The sequence below is a fragment of the Sphaeroforma arctica genome, assembly GCF_001186125.1.
Source record: "Sphaeroforma arctica JP610 unplaced genomic scaffold supercont1.196, whole genome shotgun sequence".
NCBI lineage: Eukaryota > Ichthyosporea > Ichthyophonida > Sphaeroforma > Sphaeroforma arctica.
In genome coordinates, this window is record NW_014040362.1 from 114,556 (window position 1) to 117,345 (window position 2,790).

The window sequence follows — 2,790 nt, forward strand, 5'->3', positions numbered from 1 at the left end:
GGAACATATCAATATATATTCCTATGAACTGGCATATGTGTATCGATATATGTATGTATTTGTGGATATTTACCTCGTGTTATATATCGATGTGTGATGCTTATCATAACCGAATGCTTTATGAATGTGCACGTTAGACTGACGTATACGTTCTGTTTCGTACTCAGGGAGATCCCCATGAGCCAACCAGTAATCGTTCAAAAGTTGACAGAAGATTTAGTATTTGGCTCACTACCGCATACAGGGAAACAGACCGTGGGAGATATCTGCTGTGGCGTGGGGCATCATTCCGTTCTGTTCGCGCTGCAAGGTACCAATGTCGTGTGGTGTTTCGTCTCTGATTTCAGTCGTGCTTGAGTATGTGTGTGTGTTTGTGCATGTATTGAATGTAGTTCAAATAATGGGGATACGACTTCGAGATAGTACTTAGTCGAAAAGTCCTAACGGTCCGTCAGCCACATCAATAAATATCATTTTGCATGACTTGGTGTGCATCATTTGGTGTATGTTTTAGGCTGGCATACCTCCATTTGTATCGAAACCGTACAGCTATTCTGTATATCCCAGCAGACAGTGTACGATGGTTTAAGTATCTGAGTTTGCACAGTTGGGTTGGTGAGCTTCACTAACTCAATCAATACTCCACATTAGGCGATCGACTTTCCCAATCGAGGACGCTGTCCCTTACAACCCCTTCTTTCGCCTATTTAATAAAAGTATCATATCGTGAGTCCACTTCTGTTGATACTCTTCAGCCCGGCGCAAGCATCTGCTATGGTGTATATGACTAGGGAGATAAATTTGGCGCTCGAAGCAATCTAGCCTGTATGGGATCTTAATTTAGACGTGCAATATCCATCTGCTCTCGTGATTTGTACAGGATTTCATGTCACTGGGATTGATATCAATGCGATTGCCATACAAAGGGCCCAAAAAAACAAACTGAAAGCTCAGGCTGCAATTGAAGGTACAGACTTTCTGTGGTTTGTTTCCGCGAATACGTTTCACTGATCGCCTGTCCTATTAGTGCACATGAGCTCCTTCACCACATTGGTTATTCGAACGGGTCGTTGTTGAGGGACAGTTGTGGCTATCCCTATATATCATAGGTGTGATAGATGATGTTGATATTTATATTTGTATACATTTGTGTATATTCCTGTCGAGCGGTTCGCCCAGTGGATGAGGCAGGCAAGGCAGTAATCACTTGCGTGCATGCGTGGCAGAAGCCTCGCAATGATTCGACGGCTCCTCCGCATGTATAATTCATAAGCTACTTATAACTGAATGCACAAGTGTAGGCTTCCATCATTCAGACCGCTTCATACATGATGTTTCATAAGTTACTTATAACTGAATGCACAAGTGTAGGCTTCCATCATTCAGACCGCTTCATACATGATATTTCGTAAGCTATCCATAACTAAATATCCAAGTATGGTCTTCCATCAATTTTGGCAGCTTACACATCATTCGCCTTCCACACCTACTCGCAGCCGCCGGCGGCAGCTTAGCATTCATTTGCGGAAATGTGTTGGAAGATCGAGATATTTCAGCGACTGTGGGCAAGTTTAATATACTCATCGATTCGGCGGCCTACCATTGCTTCTCTCCCGTCAAAAAGTCGAGCTACGTGCGCTTCCTCACATCGCTGTCACACATGGGAACTAGGCTGCTGTTTCTGAATCTTCGGTAGTATGGGTGTGCCTGTTCATGTAGTACAGATTGTAATTACAGATATGATCATAAATGAAGGGGAAGAAATACGGTGTCTCCGCAGTGTAGCACAGTACCTGCCAATTAGCTTCAATAGGACGCTTTATGCGGAAGCTTTGAAAGATGCTTTCTGAGTTCTCATCTGCTATATTCTAATTGATTGCGTAGTTATGGTCGTTGTTTTCATTGTACGCTTCAGTATCTCGGTAACATATGCACTTGCACGATACTATAATATATGCCCCCAAGTTGAAGTCGCTATATATTATGCGTTTACGAAGTTTAGTTTGTATCTATGGTTTATTGAACATACCTGAGTACACACCTCCGCTGGAGGACTGACGTTCAGAGCTTATTTCACCACATAAAATCCCGATCGCATGCAACAGAATAACGGACGAAACGACAGGGTCCGGCCCACAGACTTGTTCGAGAGAAGAAGTGAACGAAACCTTCACGCAGTCTGATTGGCAAGTGGATGTTTTAGAAGACAGTGTTTACCATCACTTCCCCATGGTAGGAGAAGGCGGGCCAGCATTATATGCACTCTTATCGTATAAGAGTAAGAACTGAGCCTCGACCGGCCGTGATGCCAGACCGATGTAACAGAGAGACCGAAAACGTGCCAGGGGTTCTGCACGTTATTTGTATGGTAGTAATTCTGTCGTACTCAGCATGAACTCGTCCTTTTCGGTGACTAGTCTGAGAGTGTACTGCATACTTGCACACAACTATGTATGGGAGAGAGCGCACGACTGTAACCTAGTGCAGAACGTCTACGCTACCAGTGCCAGGATTTCTTCTAGGATCCATGCCTCTGAAAGGCATTTAGTACTTTTATCAGTTAGATTCTGTCCCTCCAGCCATGAGCCCATCCGCAGAATCGCTGGTTTGGCGAAAAGTAAATCCATATTGCATCGAGGCTTGAAAATCTTATTTGCGATATCGGTAACGACACATCCAAGTACATTCGATATCAATACTAAAAAAATCCGTATATGAGTATCAATTTAAATGTAAGTACAGATGTTCAGTTGCAAAAATCCGCTGTACAAGTATATATATATATATATA

The 2,790-nt window shown here is 43.2% G+C and overlaps 1 protein-coding gene across 2 annotated transcripts; it reads left to right on the forward strand.

Moving 5' to 3' along the window:
- The first annotated feature begins 164 nt into the window (after nucleotides 1-164).
- SARC_03733 lies at nucleotides 165-2,490 on the forward strand. Of its 2 annotated transcripts, XM_014302474.1 has the most exons (4): nucleotides 165-310; nucleotides 881-967; nucleotides 1,497-1,692; nucleotides 2,106-2,490. In XM_014302474.1, the coding sequence occupies exons 1-4, from the start codon at nucleotides 178-180 to the stop codon at nucleotides 2,287-2,289; spliced, it is 600 nt and encodes a 199-aa protein (XP_014157949.1). In that variant the 5' UTR covers nucleotides 165-177; the 3' UTR covers nucleotides 2,290-2,490. The 2 variants fall into 2 exon arrangements, with proteins under 2 accessions (XP_014157949.1, XP_014157948.1); XM_014302473.1 differs by lacking the exon at nucleotides 2,106-2,490 and having other exon boundaries at nucleotides 1,497-1,816.
- Nucleotides 2,491-2,790: the final 300 nt, after the last annotated feature.